Source organism: Hemitrygon akajei, chromosome 20, assembly GCF_048418815.1.
Source record: "Hemitrygon akajei chromosome 20, sHemAka1.3, whole genome shotgun sequence".
NCBI lineage: Eukaryota > Metazoa > Chordata > Chondrichthyes > Myliobatiformes > Dasyatidae > Hemitrygon > Hemitrygon akajei.
The window spans coordinates 58,366,548-58,384,181 of record NC_133143.1 but is presented as its reverse complement, the minus strand read 5'-3'; the positions used below and the strand labels follow the sequence as shown (position 1 = coordinate 58,384,181).

Here is a 17,634-nt window from a genome sequence, read left to right as displayed (position 1 = left end):
AAGGACCCCCATCACCCAGGACATAACTTCTCATTGCTACCATCAGGAAGATGGTACAGGAACCTGAAGGCACACACTCAATGTAGGAATAGCTTCTTCCCCCTGCCATCATATTTCTGAATGGACAATGAAACCACGAACACTACCTCTCTAATTTTGCCTTTTTTTTAAAAAAATGTACTGCAATGCACTGCTGCCACATAGCAACAAATTTCATAACATATGCTGGTGATATTAAACCTGATTCAGAGCTTCAGAGACTTTGCAGCCTTTTTGTTTTCACTTTGACAATTGTTTAACGTTGATCTCATCCCTGCTCCCACTCCACTTCCACTCATCAGTATTAACACTGTCAGCTCCATGTACTTGGCCAAAAAAAAAGACACCAGCTGTCTCACTGCCTGATCTTGCCACCAAGCCCAACAGCAACATACCAGAGGATGAATCAAGATGCATTTGGCACACAACCCTTCACTTCACCTCTGTAGTGATGGATTCAAGAAGAATAGTTAATTTTATTTCAAAGGGGATGCCAACCCTGTACACTTATTTTACACAATTTCCATGTTTGCAATTACAGGCTGCAACCTTCATAAAAGGCAGTTTTATACCATAGTTTCAGATATAATGGGCATCATAGTGGGTATAAAACTTCCGTTTCAATTATGACACAAATAGCTTCCAAGACGTTGAACTGAACACCCAAACACCCACATTATAGAGGGTCTACTGTTAAGTTTCCTTTTCCTAATATAACAATTTTTAAAATCGGGATATTAAAGTCAGTGATAATACCTGGAGTGCCCTTGCAGACTGAGCACACTTCTGCCCTTGGTGACGTAGAGTCAGTCTATCCAGCCCACTCCTCAAAAAGGGGACGACCGACTCCGAGACCGAGGGCTGAAATGGGTTCCAGGCTACAAGTTCGCTTCAGGTATCAAAAAAAAAATTTTATTTCAAGCCCAATGATTGCATCAAATGAAGTTACCTGAAATCCAAGGACTAAAATAATATTCAGGTTCTTTTCAGTTATAGCACTTGATAAATTACAGTCACCGGGACAGCAGAACAAAACTGAACAGTCTGCATGACAGTACAGTTATGAAAATGCAGATTAATTTATAAGGATTGCATGTTAAAAAAAGCAAACACTCAGATTAGGTGACATTTTAGAATTGCCTGAACAACAGCGTTGCAAAATACGAGTTTACAAAATTCTTTACTTTGATATCCTGACGAAAGGCATAGTCAGACTATCATTAAACGCCAGAGATTCATCAGATGCTGGAAATCCAGAATAACATACAAAATGCTGGAGGAACTCAGGTCAGGCAGCATCTGTAGAAAGGAATAAAGATTTGACATTTTGAGATGAGACACTATCAGGATTGATGAAAAGTCTTGGCCTGAAACTTCAACTATTTATTTCTTTCTATAGATCAGTGGTTCCCAAACTTTTCCGGGTTACCTTCCCCTTGGAGGCACCTCTATTTTCTTAGAAATTTGAAAAGACTTGGCATATCACCTAAAACTTCAAAAGATGTACAGTGGATAGAGTATACTGACTGGCTGCATCACGGATGGTATGGAAATACCAATGTCCGTGAATAGAAAGGCCTACAAATAGTGGATGTAGCCCAGTCCATCACAAGTAAATCCCCCTCCTCACCACTGAGCGCATCAAGCCGAGTCATAGGAAAGCAGCATCTGTCACCAAGGACTCCCACCATCCAGGCCAAGCTCTCTTCTCACTGCTGCAATCAGGGAGGTACAGGAGTCTCAGAATTCACACCACCAGGTTCGGAAACAGTTATTACCCCTCAACCATCAGGCTCTTGAACCAAAAGAGATACCTTTACTCAACTTCAGTCACCCCAACACTGAACTGTACCCATAACTTATGGACACTTTAAAGGATGCTTAATCTCATATTCAATATTTATTGTTTATTTACTTCTTATAATTATTTTGTCGTTGCAGTTTGTTATATTTTTCACATGGATTGTTTACTCTCGTGTTTTTTTCCCCACTGATTCTATAATGTTTTTGTTATGGTAAATGCCCGCAGGAAAATGAATTTCAGGGTTGTATATGGGGACTTGTGTACTTTGTAAATAAATTTACTTCAAACTTTTTGGCTCTCACACCACATCCCCAGCACCTCCTCTCTTTTTGGATATTACACAAAATCTATAAAGAATTCTGATTTACAATGCACAGTGAAAGAAAATAGGAATTGCAAATTCAAAGCAGTGATAAATAATTGCAAAAATTATTCAGATCTATTTAAAGCTACAAATTATTTAACTACAGTAAAACAATTTTTATTAATTTCAGTGCATACATTAATACGAGGGGTGATTGATAAATTTGTGGCCTAAGGCAGGAGGAGTCAATTTTAGAAAACCTAGCGCATTTATTTTTCAACATAGTCCCCTGCTACATTTACACACTTAGTCCAGTGGTCATGGAGCATACGGGATCCCTTCTTTGTAGAAGTCAGCATCTTGGACCTCCAGAAAGTGGTCCACAGCAGGGGTGATTGATAAGTTCATGGCCTAAGGTAGAAGGAGATGAGCTATACAGCTCTCGTTACATGCATGTGCAGTTCAACTCTGAGTGATCATGCAGAAAGTTTTAAGTTAATAACTTGTGGTATTTGTTTCAGATCATTGAAAATTGCAAGTAAGCACTGTCTGAGAAAATGGACAACATTGGCCTTCATGCAGTCATCCACTACCTCTCAAGGGCTCATCACCCAAGGAGGTCCACAAGGACATGGTGGCAACACTAGGGGAGGGTGAAAAATAAAGTTTTGACTGAGCGGAATTGCTTTAATTATTTAGTCTGGTGACTTCTGCAAAACCGTCCTCAGAACCTCCCTTACCGCTGGCAAAAATCCGTTCTTCTCCAATTGCACAGGGCTTTCCAGATTTAGCAATGAAATATTGTATGAAGCAGGCAAACCATTACTGTTTTGCTGTGATGTGCTGACAAGCATGTTTGAAATGTTTTCTGTTTCGGAAAGTTTTCACAAAGTGACTGAAAATAAGCAAAGTTCTTGTTTGTGCTATCTGAGTATATTCTCTTCAAATATTCAAGGAGCCTGGATGATTTCATTGCCTCATTTGAAAACATTTTCCATACAGACACATTGGCAGCTGTTAGATACTTGGTGCTGGTACAAATCCATACTTCAGATACTCTACACTATACTTTTTCATTTGGTCAGCTTCCGGTCTATAACTATTGTTGAAGTCCAACCTCAAGCACTGCTATCAATAAGGAGGGACAGGAAGTTACAACATTATAACTTATTCAAAACTTGACTCTCTGTCTGGAGGTACATTAACTGGGATGAAGATATCTCAACTGGGCCAAGAACTAGACAAGTGCGAGCAAGATCATTCGAAAGGGCAGATTCTGAACTTTACACCATTGAATGCCATAACCCAATTCACAGAAACTTCTCCACTGCGTGATTAGAACGTGGGAATTGTACTGGTCAATACAGCACCAAAGTAGTGAACAGCAGTACTATAATGTGCAGGCAGAGCCCTGAAATAAAATGATTTATTTGATAAATAAAATGTGAACAAAACAAGAGATGGTTGTTGACTTCAGGAGAGCACAGAGTGACCACTCTCCTCTGAACATTGACGGTTCCTCGGTAGAGATTGTTAAGAGCACCAAATTTCTTGGTGTTCACTTGGCGGAGAATCTCACCTGGTCCCTCAACACCAGCTCCATAGCAAAAAAAGCCCTGCAGCATCTCTACTTTCTCCGAAGGCTGAGGAAAGTCCATCTCCCACACCCCCATCCTCACCACATTCTACAGGGGTTGTACTGAGAGCATCCTGAGCAGCTGCATCACTGCCTGGTTCTGAAATTGCACCATCTTGGATCACAAGACCCTGCAGCGGATAATGAGGTCAGTTGAGAAGATCACTGGGGTCTCTCTTCCCGCCATTACAGACATTTACACTACATGCTGCATCCGCAAAGCAAAAAGCATTATGAAGGACCCCACGCACCCCTCACACAAACTCTTCCCCCTCCTGCCATCTGGGAAAAGGCACCGAAGCATTCAGGCTCTCACAACCAGACTATGTAACAATTTCTTCCCCCAGGCCATCAGACTCCTCAATACCCAGAGTCTGGACTGACACCAACTTACTACACTCTACCGTGCCTATTGTCTTATTTTTTATTGTAATGCCTGCACTGTTTTGTGCACTTTATGTAGTCCTGGGTAGGTCTGCAGTCCAGTGTAGTTTTTTCTGTGTTGTTTTTACATAGTTCAGTATAGTTTTTGTATTGTTTCATGCAGCACCATGGTCCTGAAAAACATTGCTGTTATGGTCGAAATGACAATAAAAAGTGACGACTTGATTTCTTCAGTCTAGATTTCTCATATGCCAAATACAGAAGAGACACATTGCTTTTTAATAGCTTTAATATGCTTCAAGCAAAATCTAAGAGAACGATGGGTTAGCAAGAAATGAGGTGATTATGTGATCATTGCAATCAATTATGTGGCACGGAGGATCAAATGCTTATAAGAAGAAATTCATTTCTTAAATTAAGCCTAAAATTTGCTACCAAGCAAAGCACTCTTACCACCCCCTTAGAAACTCGCACTGCTCTTCCTTTACCTCCTCCTCCCTCTCCCCCCCCCCCCCCGAGGAGCAATATCACCCACTTTGAGGAACCTCTGCCATACACACTGCCTAATCTAAATTGGAGAAGGTTCAAACATCAGGGCAAATGCAATGTTGGCACTTAATTTAAGAGAAATAGAATATAAAAGCAAGGAGATAATGCTGAGCTTTATAAGACACTAGTCAGGCCGCACCTAGCCTATTGTCAACAGTTTTAGGTCCTATATCTCCGAAAGGATATTTTGGCATTGGAAGGTGCCCAGAGGAGGTTCACAAGGATGATTCTAGAATGAAGGAGTGAACATATAAACAGTGTTTGGCAGCTTTAGGCCTGTACTCACCAGAATTTAGAAGAATGCATGGGAATTTCATTCAAACCTACTGAATCAAGTCCAGTCACTTTTTATTGTCATTTCGACCATAACTGCTGGTACAGTACACAGTAAAAACGAGACAATGTTTTTCAGGACCATTGTGTTACATGACACAGTACAAAAACTAGACTGAACTACGTAAAAAAAAACCACAAAAAAAACACTAGACTACAGACGTACCCAGGACTGCTGGAAGGACTAGATAGTGTGAATGTGGAGAGGATGTCTCCTATGGTGGGGGTCCAGAACCAGAGGGCACAGTCTCAAAACTGAGGTGTGACCTTTTGGAACAGAGGTAAGGAGGATTTTTTTTAGCCAGAGAGTAGTGAACCTGTGGAATGCTCTGCCATTGACTGCGGTGGAGCCAAGTCCGTGGGTATATTTAAGGCAGAAGTTGATCATTTCCTAATCGTTCAGGGCACCAAAGGATATGGCGAGAAGTCAGGTGTATGGGGTTGAGTGAGATCCGAAATCAGCCATGATGGACTGGCAGAACAGACCCAATGGGCTGAATGGCCCAATTCTGCTCCTATGTGTTCTTGTACATCAGTCAATGAAAGCAAACATGCAGGTACAGCAGGCAGTGAAGAAAGCTAATGGCATGCTGGCCTTTATAACAAGAGGAATTGAGTATAGGAGTAAAGAAGTCCTTCTGCAGCTGTACAGGGCCCTGGTGAGACCCCACCTGGAGTATTGTGTGCAGTTTTGGTCTCCAAATTTGAGGAAGGACATTCTTGCTATTGAGGGAGTGCAGCGTAGGTTCACAAGGTTAATTCCCGGAATGGCAGGACTGTCATATATTGAAAGATTGGAGCGACTGGGCTTGTATACACTGGAATTTAGAAGGATGAGAGGGGATCTGATTGAAACATATAAGATTATTAAGGGATTGGACACGCTGGAGGCAGGACGCATGTTCCCGCTGATGGGTGAGTCCAGAACTAGAGGCCACAGTTTAAGAATAAGGGGTAGGCCATTTAGAACAGAGATGCGGAAAAACTTTTTCACCCAGTGGTGGATATGTGGAATGCTCTGTCCCAGAAGGCAGTGGAGGCCAAGTCTCTGGATGCATTCGAGAGAGTTAGATAGAGCTCTTATCCCTTGACCCCACTATCTATATGGGGAAAGGGCAGGAACCGGGTACTGATTGTGTATGATCAGCCATGATCACAGTGAATGGTGGTGCTGGCTAGAAGGGCCAAATGGCCTACTCCTGCACCTACTGTCTATTGTCTATGTCTTATGATCTGCTGAGTTCCTCCAGCATTTGTGATACTTCAGACTATAGTTGCATGTGATTAGTAATAAGCATCCATGGAGAAAGTTCACTTTCAATTAAAGGCAATCTTTATCCAATTAATTAATTCTATATTCATTTAAAATAACTGCACATTGCATACATAGAAAAAGCTGCAGAAATTAGATGGTGAATTGTCGCTAATTGTTCCAGCTTAGTCAACTGCAGAATTAAGATCAATCTGAGAACACAATTTAGTCTTACTGCAACTGGGTATACAAAATGTCATTTTATTAGATTCTTTGTGAGAAAGTAGGTGTACATTAGCTAAACATTCATGCCCACCATTTCTTTTCCCCAAGGTTCTCATCAAAATATTAACAAGCAAAAATCCAGATACAGCTATGGCCTCAAGACACAGATTTCAACTGTTTACAGCTTAGCTACATCTTCATGCATTCTACTGAGTGAAAATCTGGCACCTACATGTCATTAAGACCCCAGCTCTAACATTTCTACTGAATGACCAATCCATTCAAGTAGCTTGCTTTATCTATGGCAAAGGGCTAGAAATAGCAGCTCAAGCAGGGCACTACACTTATCAACTACATTATTAACAATTGCATCAACCAGGCCAACAGCTACTATCCTACTAAAACCAATCATGAACAAATTCAAGGTCAGGTTTTTTAAACTCCCACCTGCACAAAAGGCAACACAAATTAAAAGCTAAAGCTAAACACAACTGAAATGGTGGAGGAACTCAGCAGGCCAGTCAATGTCTCAGGGCGAGACCCTTCATCACGACTGGGGATAAAAAGATGAGGTCAGAGTAAGAAGGTGGGGAGCGGGGAGGAATGTGACAGGTGAAACCAGGAAGGGGGGTGAAGTAAAGAGCTGGGAAGATACTTGGTGAAAGATAAAGGGCTAGAAAACTGGGAATCTGCCAGGGGAGAGTAGAAGACCAGAGAAGAAAGGGAAGGGGAACGGTACTAGAGGGAGGTGATGGACAGGTAAGGAGATAAGGTGTGACGGGAAACAGAATGGGGAATGGTAGGGGAAGGGAGACAATTACCAAAAGTTCAAGAAATCTGTGTTCGTGCGGTGCTGCTCCTTCAACCCGAGTGTGGGCTCATCGCAGAAGAGGAGCCCATCGACTGACATGGTGGAATGGGAATTAGAATTGAATTGAGTGGCCACCGAGAATTCCACTTTTTCTTGCAGACAGAGCACAGGTGCTTGGTGAAGCGGTCTCCCAATCCATGTTGGATCTCACCAATATACAGAAAGCCTCCTGGATACAGTGAATGACCCCAACAGACTCACAGGTGAAGTGTCGTCTCACCTGTAAGGACTGTTTAGGGCCCTGAATAGTAGTGAGGGAGGTAGTATAGGGGCAGGTGTGGCATGTGTTCTGCTTGCAAGGGCAAGAATCAGAATGGAGATCAATGGGAAGGGACGAATTGCCAAGTGAATTGCACAGGGAGCAATCCTTGTGGAAAACAAAACTGATCTCTCCCTACACAACTCCCTTCCGATGCTTATCCTTGCAAGCTGAACAAATGCCACACCTACTCGCTCACTACCATTCAGGCCCCCAAGACTTTCCAGATGAGATGACACATCACCTGCAAGTCTGTTGGGGTCATCTACTGTATCTAATGCTCACTGTGTGGCCTTCTATACATCCGTGAGACCTAACCTAGACTGGGAAGACTGTTTTGCCAAGCATCTATGCTGCGTCTGCCAGAAAAAGCAGGACCTGCAGGATGGTCACTCATTTCAATTCTACTTCCCATTCTGACATGTCAATCATGGGCTCCTTTTCTGCTGCAATGAGGCCACTCTCAGGTTGGAGGAACAATACCTTGTATTCCATCTGGGTAGCCTCTAACTGATGGCATAAACATCGATTTCTTGGAAGTCTGGTAATTCCGTCCCCCCCTCACTGTACCTCATTCTGTTCCCCACACACCTCATCTCCTTAACTGCCCACACCTGCTGCTCCCCATTTCCTCTCTTCCATGGTCTTCTACGCTCTCCTATCAGATTCCCCCCTCTCCAACCCTTTATCCCTTTCACCAATCAACTTCTAAGCTCTTTCCTTCACCCTCTCCTGGTTTCACCCATCACCTACCACTTTTCCTCCCCTCCCCCCACCTTCTTACTCTGACTTCTCATCTTCTTTTACCAGTCCTGACTAAGGGTCTCAGCCCAAAACTTCAACTGTACTCTTTTCCACAGATGCTGCCTGGTCTGCTCGAGTCCCTCCAACATTTTGCACATGTTGCTTGTATTTGCAGCATCTACAGATTTTCTCATGTTTGTATCCTGTAACTGAAATAGTGCTCATTTCACTCAATACACAAATCCTGATTGCCTCAGGGAAAGTTTGGACCTCTCATTCCCTTATAAGAGTAATGCTAGGATGATGAGGACAATGAAGAATGAGTCGTTGAAGCAACACCTGGAAGTTTGGAAACTGAAAAGTGAGCACACATTGATGCACAATTCATACCCTACACCCCGAATGTTTCTCCTTTACTAAGAATGCTCACCTGGAATGGGAACACTGCAGAAAAGGAAAGACACCAAGCTGTTGAACAGTAGCTATAGAACTTTCACAGGCTGCCAAATGACAATGAATGTCGATAGCAAGTACATCCTTAATTAGACAGCATCCTCAAACACCAAAAATGCTGTTGTAAACTAAGGAGAAAGAAAATGGTAAACAAAGGGTGCTAGACATACTCAACATGGTCACACCATCACAAAAAAATTCACCTTATGTCACACAGGAACTTCATCACAACAGATATCCCACACTCCCACTGCAACCATCTGTGAGTTGTGATAGCATGGGCATTCAAGGAACATAGTATCCTCCTGCAGGAGGAGAAAAGAAACGACCCACAAAGTACAAACTGCTACTGCTCTCAAACCAGCTAGTCAAGAATCAACATGGGACTATAAGAAACAAGGGCTGCAATTAGTGTGAGAGCCAACCATAGAGCTGCTTGAGAACAGTGCATGAATGTTTCAAGATCATGCGATGCCAACTCATGAACTTCATGAAAAGATACAACTCTAGTGAATGGACAAATGATTAAGGGATGAGAAGGCAGCTTTCTTACTGATCAAGCACGTGGAAGCCTGGCTAAATAATCTTGAAACTTGTTTGAATCTTGCCCCGGCAGTAGATAAATCTACACACAATTAATAAAACTGGCATTAATAAAACAACCAAGAAACTGGTAAATTGTTATAAAGAAACAACTGGTCCACTAAAATATTGCTCTGGGAGGGAAATGTGCCACCTTTAGTGGGACTATACCAAGAGACTCCAAAATTGTAGTAAGACAGCACACAACTTGATTTAAGGACAATTAGTGAACGAATAAAATGCAGCTATTGCCAGTAAAATCAACTTATTCTGAACCAGTAAAACTAAGTATTTTAAAAACAAGAATTATTCCAACAGCTTCCCTCCTTCCATCTAATTGCGGGGGACTTGGAAAGTGAGCAAAATTATTACAATATCTGAAACGTGGCTTGAGTGGAGTCTTGTACAATGATCCTTTCGTGGTGAGTTTTACATTAGGCTATAGGAGTCACACACGTTTCTTCAGTACAACTTTAGAAATAGCCCAAGATGTGTACTTTTAGAGCTTCAGGTAGTAAAAACAATGTGACAATATTCTAAAAATTTCAGAAGTTCACAGTAAGAAATGCTTGATATAGGCCCTGACTATTCAGGGTTTATTCCTGTAAAGAGTCTGTAACCCGAACACATAATAAAATGCAGGAGAAAAGTCAAGCAGTACCTATGGAGGGAAATGAACATTTCACAGCTTGGGCCAGAAGGGGTCAGGAACCAGAATAAAATGATGAGGGGAGAAAGACAACCTGACAGGTGATATGTGAATCCAGATGAAGGGAAAGTTAAGTGGCCCTGCCCTCATAACCTGCTCATCACCTCCTTCCCTTTACTTTATGGTCTACTATCCTCCTCCTTCAGCCCTTTACATTTTCTACCCATCAGCTCATAGCATCTCGCATCAGTCCCCTTCATTCCCCACCCAACAAACTTGCACCTCCAATGTGGACTCACCCATCACCAATGACTCAACCATCCAACCACCTTTTTATTCTCACTCCTGACCTTTTCCTTTTCAGTACTAATGAAGGATTTCAGACAGAAAGGCTGCCTGGTCATTTCCCTCCAGAGATGCTGCCTAACTTGCTGAGTTCCGCCAGTATTTTGTGCACGTTACTTCCAACATCTGCAGAATCTCCATAAACCCAAACGAGTTTGCAAATCAGGAATGCAGCTGCAAACAGTGTTCCCACACAGCAGAAAATGCTGCAGCCCAGCCGGAGTGGGCGAATCCATACAATCCGTCTCCTAAACACTCGTTCCTATGCAGATAAGTTGGTTATTCATATGGTGGGAAGGACATCTATTGCCTAGCCTTTTTATCTAGCTACATTCGCTGACTTTTGAACGTTTCCAAGCAACAAGCTAAATATGTCATCCACATTCACAACATCATTTACTGTTTTCAAGAACTTAGATATATAGTCGGCGCTCCTTATCTGCGGGGACCTGGCTTCAGAACCCCCCCGCGGATACCAAAAACCACAGATGCTCAAGTCCCTTATTTAACCTGTCTCAGTGCGGGTGGACTTTAGGACCCGGCTGAACCCTGGACCTTATTTAACCTGTCTCAGTGCCGTGGACTTTAGGACCCGGCGTAGCTCTGAATCCGCAGCGTTTCTGTTCACAAAAATAATCACGATTGAAAATAAAATGGAAGTAATAAAGCGATCAGAAAGAGGTGAAATGCCATCGGTCACTGGAAAAGTGTTAGGGTACAGTCGGTCAACGATCAGAACAATTTTAATGGATCATGTGAAAGGCCCTGCCCCGATGAAAGCCACAATTATTACTAAGCTACGCAGTGGTTTAATTATTGAAATACATACATTTTATATGCTTTTTAAGTGTTTTATATGCATAGAAAGGTAAAATATATTCTATATGCTAAGACAAACATTTGACTAACTGACGCTAAATAATACTGGATGCACCCGTTCCGACTTAAAGACGAATGCAGGAACGGAACTTGTTCATAACCTGGGGACTGCCTGTACTTTAAAATCATCTCTAGATTACTTATTATACCTCATACAATGCAAATGCTATGTAGATAGTTGTTATACTGTATTGTTTACGGAATAACAACAAGAAAAATAGCCTGTACATGCTCAAACAACGAGTGCTAGAGAGATAACTTCCAGGTTTTCCTCATCCGCGGTTGGTTGAATCTGCACTTGCGGAACCCGTGGATAAGGAGGGCCAACTGTATTGGCACAAATCTATCATACTGCCAATCCCCATATTACAATGATATTCAACCAAAAATATCAGGTGAATGATCTACCTCAACATACTCCTCAATTCCTATTATTACCCAAGTCCATCAGCAGTTCAATCAATTTACTAAAAGTTGTTGTGTGACGACCTGGACAGCAAGGTTTAGGAAGGATGTCATTAATAAGGAAAAAGTGCAGACAATATTCACAAGGACATTACCAGGACTGGACAACTTGAGTTATAAGGCGAGACTATTTTCTGCCCCTGCACTGTAAGGAGGCAGGGGATAAAAGTTCAAAGTACATTTATTATCAATGTATACTTTATGAAACCCTGAGATTCATCTTATAGACAGCCACAAAATTTAAGAAACCCAACAGAACCCATTAAAACAAAGGAAGACTGTCAAACACCCAATGAGCAGAGAGACAAGAGACAAATTGTGCAAACAATACAGTAAGCAAATAGCATTTAAAAATGAAGTTCACAAGTCAACCTGCAGAGTGATAGTTGCAGGCCACAGTCATCGTTCAGTGCAGAGATGAGTAAACCTCGCAGGGCAGCTATTTGCAGAGGTATATCAAATCATGAAGTGATAAGTTGGATGCTCAGTCATATGCAAGCCCATTGATGGAATCTGAAATCTGCCAGTTCTTTTCTAATGAAAAGATCCCAAACCTGCCTTAAATATCTTTCTAAAGATACTGCTTTACCTGAGCATCACTGCAATTTTTTCTTTATTTGAGAGCTCACAGGTTAACTTCAACATCACAAATTATTTTCTCTCCAATAATCTTTGACGCAACGCCTTATCATATGTCTTCTGGGAAACTCTGAAGTCCCTTCATACACTGATGACTTCCTCAAAAGAATGCCAACAAGAGTCAAACACAAAACCACCTTCATAAAACCATGCTAGCCTTGCCTAATTGCCTTGAATGTTTCTAGATATCCAGCTGTACTAGCTGAAAACTAAATATTCTCCAACAAATATTAAGTTTTCATTTTCCTGCTTCCCTATTTGAATAAAGAAGTTGCATATTTGGGGACATCAGATGGGAAATTAGAAAATAAGAATTATTGGAAAAGTAAAACCGATGCAACTTTCTCAGTCGGAACTTTTAAGCTACTCAGATAAAGTTTGCTCACACTTTGCAGCCTGCAGCAATTTGATCAGAAGTGATTATAATTTCTAGAATAGATTTCTCTTTACATTTTTCCCCATTCACAATTTTGTGGATACTGTTTGTATTCTCAGTAATTAATATTGATACAAGATCACCAGTTTAATTCAATTGTCAATTCCTTATTTTCCAACATTAATTTCTATCCCACTCACTTGACCAGAATCGGACTATTTTTAAACATCCATATTAACCCACCTTTTTGTTTCTTGTTAATTTCATTTTACATTCCATTTCCTTCAGTTTTAAATGTTTAGTTTAAAATATACCACCTCTTTCAGTGTAATTTTGCCCACTTACTCTCAAGTTTGAAACTATCTTTAATTTTAAAGTTACCTAGTGTCTGGTCATTCCCTCTTAGAATTCTTTGTAACTCATTATAACGTTTCTGCTCTGCTTTGGAAGACCCTCTTAAACCTACTATTAGATTTTGATTGACCAAGATCTTATCCTAATATCTAATAATCTAATATTTAATTGCTATTATTGAAGGTTTTAACATACCTTGCACACAATCTTCTCCCTCAAACTTAATGCAAAATTCAATCATTTAATGATTACTTTTACCTACAGAAATCCAATACATCTTTATTTCATCGCGTTCTTGCTTGGTACTAGAACATGCTGTTCTATATGGAAAACATAATTAACTTCTCATCTAGGTTACCTTTGAACATCTGATTTTTCCAGTTCATGGAAATTAATCCCCAGAAATACCTTTATGCCAAGCTTCCATCATTTCTTTATTTCATACTTCATTATTCATCTTACTTTGAATGCTACGCACACTCGTGCTTTTAATTCTATCCATTTGTTTTTGTAATCTCCAGCCTTAGATTTACTTTTTGGAGTTGCAGTCCCTACTCCTTCCCATCATATCTTATTTCCCATAATAAAACCTTCCTCTAACCTTGCCTCCAATTTCATTTGCTACATAATCCCAACTTTGATCCCTTGCATCCACCATTTAGTTTATAATCATCACAACTTTTCCAGTTATGATCTACTGGAATAATGGCCATCATAGTTCAGGGTGAATATAAACAGTACAGCTCTCCAGCTTGCCACAGCATTGGCTCCAGAACCCACTTCTTCCATAACAGTATGAGTAATGCATTCATCTCTCAAATCAAATTTACCTTGCATCAATCCAGAGACTGGCACCCAAGGTTGTGCTTCTCAATTAGATGACCACCTCCTTGCATCAACTATATAGAACCTCCTTGGTGATCTTATAGCCTTAGAAAAGTGCAGCACCGAAACAGGCCCTCCAGTCCATGCCAAACCACTTAAACTGCCTAGTGTGTTCATTGGCTCCCACTACACCACAGTCAGATCCTACCCTCCCATGGCAAGTATCCTTCTGGCTGTGTAAAGATGCTGCATACCCTGATACCAGATGCACAAAAGATATTTTTGCAATCTACAAACAGCAATGTTGTTATCTTCAGCAAGAAATACTAAGAACAGGCTATTCAGCCCTTCAAGCCTGCTCCATTATTCTAAGCATGGCTAATATTCCCTTTTCAGCACTAACCCCATAACCCAAGATTCCTTTAACATTGAGTCATCTCGTTGATCAGCATGTGCATGCTTGAACCTTTCCAGCCTTCCACATAGGGAATTCCAAAGATTCACCCTTGAAAGACTTTTTTTCCTTATGCAGTCCCCTTCTTTGATTACATTTGTTTTCTCTCTCATCTGAATGGCTTCCTGCACCATCACTGGTCATAAAGCTCATCCACCACTCAAAGAAACTAAAAACTCAAATTTCCTTACCTGCTGCTCTCCCTCAGCCCTGACCAACTAACAAAGTAACTGAAGGGGTCTGACCATCTCCTCACACAAAGCAATCTGGTAATGCAACCCCACCATGAGGTGTTACAGAGGCAATGACTCCGAGCTCAAGCTCTTTGATCTACACCAACACTTCCTTGACATACATGTCGCTGGTCATTTGCTCACCTTTAAATGCACACACGCTGCCCTGCTGAGGTTTTTTTTTCAAAACTTGGCACTTACTACGATTTGTCATTTTTTATCAAGTATAGAAGTCTTATCAGAAATTTTCCCCTTCTTTCTGTTATATCTAACTGTCAATGATCTAAAAACTAAGTCCTTACACATCCTTTTTAAAATATAATGGTGCATCCACAATTTCATTCACACTGAATTATGGAAGAATTTGATTTTAATTATACAGCAATGCTGATGATTTTACTTTAAACCTCAAAACATGATAACTGCAGTTAAATTAATCAATATTAATTTTTAGCACACATTACAAAAAAGAGCTATTCAACTGACTATCTCAGTTAACTGGTTATCAACTGCATGTACATTATAACTGATCTAGTAGAAAGATGACCTGCCTCCAATTTTAGATCTACAGCTCCACTTACAAAAGGAACACAAGTGACTCAAATTATGATGCTACTGGTAAAAAAAAATAGAACTTGTAATAGATCTTTAATATTTTTGAAGTCCTGAAATAATTAGTTGCTGGGACTAGTTATACTTTTTCATACTGAACAATTCGGCCAGATTATACAGAAGGACTTTTTCTGTTAAATGTTACACATTCTTAGTATAACCAGTGATGTCATTTCTTGAAGCACTTGTAATATTTCAGTTCCTGAAATAGTATAAAACCATCCCTGCAAAAGTTTCTTACAATTCGGACACAGAGGGAATAATAATTAAATCAAATTCTAAACACTTATCTGATTTTTTTCAGTACGTGAATGCAATGTCAAATCACGTCCAATGTGGCAAGAGATGCAAGTCAGCTTTTTTGGTAAAATTACCTGCCTTAAAAAGCATTAGTTTTTGTTTAGTAATGTTAAATAAAGCTTTAATTTCAGTGATTCGGCAAAATCCAATACACGTTTATCTAAAAGCGCACAGGCCAGTACTGTAACTATAAAATACTACAGCTTTTACCGGCCATGCTTCATCACCAGCCTCATTCAACGCCATTTTTTTTAGTTTAAGCATCTCAGTCGGGGGCTTCGTCTCCCTTATAAAGACAGTAAACCGGAATTTAAGACACTGGGATTAATGGGCTAGCTAGTTTTATTATTTTCAAATTACAGCTTATAGTTGAACCCCAAAAATAAACGCTCATTCTCCTGTCACTGCTAAAATTCTGTTTATAACCATATATTACTCAAAATGAGGTGTAACTACATAAAGCGTTTTACACACAGCATCTCATCTCAGGCAATGTAGGTGCCCATGTGCTCCTACATCGCAAGCACTGCCTCCACATTCTACACGCCCCGGTGTTCTCTCCAGTCTTTGTCTTAACATGACATTAAACGCTAACCAATCATTGAAACAGACTTTAAGGTGCATTATATTTTAAACGAATTTTATCCACTCGGTACCCCGCCCCCTGCTCATTGCATGAATGCAGCTGCCGATATCCAAAGTGAAGGCTGGAAATTTGCACATTTACACACAACGCGGTCAGCGAGTCTCTTACCCCGTCACCCCCACGTTATATTTCATGGTTTTCCAGGGCGTCCCGCTGTAGTAGTTCCCATTGCTGGAGCTCAACATATAATTTATGCCGTAAGTGCTGGCCTTGTTCTCCCTCTTCCTTCTCCCTCCCACCACCAAGCTCTTCAAATTGTTATTGTGGTAGTTGTTGTTCTTCACCAAGTTATTGCCAATCCCGCCACCATTCATTTCCGTGAAATTGTGATGATTGAAGTAGGTGCCGGTGCCGGCTTTAGTCCTTCCCGAGGAGGAGGTGGAACAGCACGAAGACGAGGAGCTGCCGGTACCCGATTCGGGGGAAGGGGACGAAGAGGAAGACGATGAGGCTGAAGAGGACTTCTGCAGCGCCCTACAGCCCTCGCCGTTGCCCGGCCCCGGCCCTGGCCCAGGGCCATTCCCGGTGTCGGGGCCGCCGGCGGCCGGGGGACCGGTCCGGTGGCCGTGCTCGGTGGCGGGCGCCAAGCCGGGGGAGGCGAGGCCCCCGCCGCTGCTCGGCGGTGTGTCGAGCGCCGGCGAGTTCAGGTACAGCGGATGGTGGTGGTGGTGAGCCGAGTTGCTGCGCATTCCCTGAGACGTCTCCCAGATCTGCATCCACAAGGCATTGGCAGGTCCCTTTTGCTCCGGCTGAATCCAAGCCACCCTCGGATCCATCAAACAGTGCTCGCCCTCAGCCCAGCAGAAAACCTCTGTCAAACAAAGCGCCGACCACCTCACGACCCACCGGCTCGGCAACCACAACCCACCGGGACCTCCGCTACACCGGGCTCTGCCTTCCGTTCTCCTGCTCTCTCCCTGCGATCTGCTTCTCCTCTTCTTAAATAGCGCTTAAACTTTGTTTTCTTTTGCTGTTACGATTCTTTTTTTCCTTCTTCCTTTGATGAAAGCAATGCCGAGACCGGGTTCTCGCTCCCACCAAACTAACGCTGCACTTTGACAATATGGCGTCTTTCCCTGAACCCGGCCGCCCCCGCCGCGCATGCGCGCGAATTTTTAAATGCTTCGCCCGTCTCCAACCGCCGGGGGCGCGCATGCGCTCGTTTCCCCCACCCCCACCCCGTTGGCCGCCGCCATCGCGCCTGCGCACTGGCCAGCAGAGGCGGGGAGCGGGGAGCGCGGAGCGCGGAGCAGGAGCGCACAGTGTGGGGTATTGATTTTCGCAGTCCTCCGCCCCCGGCTTGGAATCTGTTTGCAATGTGGTCTCACTTAATTCTTACTTTGTATTCTGATTTGTGTTGTGCCACTCTATACTCATTTTCTACTTCTGATTTCCTCCATTATTTTAGCGAGGCCGAAAACA

At 42.0% G+C, this 17,634-nt stretch overlaps 1 protein-coding gene and 1 long non-coding RNA gene across 5 annotated transcripts in view; one reads left to right on the top strand and one right to left on the bottom strand.

The window, feature by feature from the left end:
* The window catches only part of tent4a (terminal nucleotidyltransferase 4A), an 84,233-nt gene extending 66,934 nt beyond the window's left edge, over window positions 1-17,299 (bottom strand). For all 4 annotated transcript variants that reach the window (XM_073024367.1, XM_073024368.1, XM_073024369.1 and 1 more), the window contains exon 1: window positions 16,321-17,299. In XM_073024367.1, the coding sequence (XP_072880468.1) occupies window positions 16,321-16,988 (668 nt within the window). In that variant the 5' untranslated portion in view covers window positions 16,989-17,299. The remainder of the gene's footprint in view (window positions 1-16,320) is intronic.
* Window positions 17,300-17,307: 8 nt separating this feature from the next.
* The window catches only part of LOC140713819 (uncharacterized), a 106,569-nt gene continuing 106,242 nt past the window's right edge, over window positions 17,308-17,634 (top strand). Inside the window, exon 1 of the long non-coding RNA XR_012095737.1 lies at window positions 17,308-17,481. This is a non-coding gene — a long non-coding RNA (uncharacterized lncRNA). The remainder of the gene's footprint in view (window positions 17,482-17,634) is intronic.